The 2,273-nt window shown below is 65.2% G+C and overlaps 1 protein-coding gene across 1 annotated transcript; it reads right to left on the bottom strand.

Annotated features, from left to right (window-relative positions):
- Positions 1-289: 289 nt before the first annotated feature.
- LmxM_33_1920_1 (uncharacterized protein) lies at positions 290-682 on the bottom strand (the record flags this gene model as incomplete). Its single annotated transcript, XM_003879484.1, has 1 exon — positions 290-682. The coding sequence occupies one exon, from the start codon at positions 680-682 to the stop codon at positions 290-292; it is 393 nt and encodes a 130-aa protein (XP_003879533.1).
- Positions 683-2,273: the final 1,591 nt, after the last annotated feature.

Raw genomic sequence — 2,273 nt, forward strand, 5'->3', positions numbered from 1 at the left:
CGGGCGCTCCCCCCTGCGCGCCGCGCCGCCACCAACAGCCCAGCAGCCATGCGCCGGCACCACAGCAGCGCTTCGGGGAAGAGGAAGGGGAAGGGGAGACGCACAGGGCCACACTAGCCAAGACACGCACGCGCACACCGAGAGCGATGGGCCGGCCAAGGGCACACACGGGAACCCGCAGCTTCCGCACGCTCCTCCTCGCTCACACCAGCTCCTCCTCGAGTGCGGCTTCGTGGAGGTGCAGTGCTGCTGTCGAGCTCGCCCTCCGCTCCCTGTGGCTTCTTCACTCCTATTCTTGCTCTGTGTATTCCTTCGAGTTCACACTCTCAACTGATTCCCTCACCTGTGACGGTATCAGCAGGAAGATGATGTTGATGATATCCAGTATCCAGGCCACCACCAGGAGAATGAGCCCGACGCCAAGGGTGCCGCGATCCTTCAGCCTGGAGCACTGTGGGCCATCGACCTTGTTGTACGTCACCACCATGGCCACCCACACAACGCACAAGGTGCCAGCGCCAACCACGTTCAGCGCCAGGCAGACCACGCGGAGGAAAGAGCAGCAGAACAGCAAAGTAAGGCCTGCAGTAAACGCCGCCAAGTACACGGCGATGGAGATGATGACGAACGCCTGTGCAACGCGGAAACGCGAGACACGGGAGGGGCAAGTCCCATATAGCATCTCGATGTAGAGTAAGTAGTCACTGGACCTGCACGTATAAGGACTACCCCACAGGGTGATGCAAATGGGATCGCCATTGGAACCATCACGCGAAACATCTCGATCGGCGTTCCCACCAGCAGCAAGAGGAGCGCCGCCAACTGGATGATCACGTACAGAATGAGGGGGACACTGTACGCCATGGCCGCAAGCGGACGAGAGCGAGAGGCTGAGAAGGGCAGCGCCGAGGCAGACGGGGGAGGCAACAGCAGAGGGGGTAGTGGGGGGATGAGATGGCGCAGCACAGCGGACGAGGAGGGCAGGTGGGACAGCGGGAGAGAGCAGAGGTGCGGCGACGCGATGTCCTTCTGGCTGCGGCGTGTGCGCGCACGCGTTGTCGTTTGGCGTCCGGTGGCGTGCGTGCGTGTTGTGAGAGGCGGAAGAGGGATGGGCGGCGTGGGCAGCAGTGAAACAGGGCGAGAAGAGAGATGGAGAAGGAGGCAGTGGCCGGGAGGCAGGCAAGTGACGCTGCGAGGCGTGCAGCACACCCTACCCTTCCTCTCCAGGAGGACGATGGGGGCGGCAGTGGCGGTGTTGGGTTGAACGCGTCGGACAAGGGAGGCAAGCAAGGTAACGAGCACGCACGCGCGCACGAAGGCGTGCCACAAAGCAAACAGAGGAGAAGCGAGAGAAGAGAGAAAGGCGCACGCACGCCGTCCGCCCTGCCAGGCGAGGACAGCAAGCGAGCGGTCCGCGAGGACATCGTAACGTGAGACCTTCGGCGGTGTTGTTGGCGCATGCACACATATGTACGCAGCCATATAGAGAGATGTGTGCATGTGCACTCGTCGTTTTGCTTTTGTTTAGGGGTGCTGATCCGCACGTCTCTCCGAATCAGCGAGGCACGCACCGGCTTCCCACCGCCTCCATACCACCGCGCACAGGCCGACACATGCGCGCGTGCAGCAGCAGCGCGCCCCTACGCCCTGTGGCACGGCGGCCACATCCGCGTCGTCGACGACGAGCCGTCCTGCCGCTGCACCGGGCCCATGCGTCCAGGGGGCTCGCACCGCCCCCTCCCCGTTCCGCCCCCTCGCAGACGTGCCTGCGCCATCGCCGCACGCCGTGCTCCCAGCGGGGCCGCCCTCAGCGTCGCGCGCCAGGGCGCAGGCGGTGGCGGTGGTACATGCCGCACGAGCCCGGGGAGAATGCTGCCCAGCCACAGGTCAGGGTCATGTGAGACCCCGCAGTCTACCTGCACGCCGTGCTTCTCTCCCTCCGTCGCGCCAGGCCCGCTGCACCCCGTCATACGGCGTGGGGACTCCACACAGTGGAGCCTGGAGGACTGAGTGGGGTGCGCAAGCAACAAAGCCATCGAAACAAATCGCGCAAGAGAGAGGCGCGGAGACACAGCCACACAGGGGGCGCAGACGCAGACATACGCGAGCCAGACGCCAGAGGAGCGAGCAGGAAAGCAGCCGCGCCTCGGCTCCGCTCCGCCTGCAGCCCCCCTGTCCGCGGCGCCGCGTGTGTGTGCATGTGTGCCTGTGTGCGTGCGCTCTGAGGCACGGCGGCCGCCCTTCGCTGCGCCGTCGCCACCGTCAGCCGCCGC

This window comes from Leishmania mexicana, contig 100, assembly GCF_000234665.1.
Source record: "Leishmania mexicana MHOM/GT/2001/U1103 WGS CADB00000000 data, contig 100, whole genome shotgun sequence".
NCBI lineage: Eukaryota > Euglenozoa > Kinetoplastea > Trypanosomatida > Trypanosomatidae > Leishmania > Leishmania mexicana.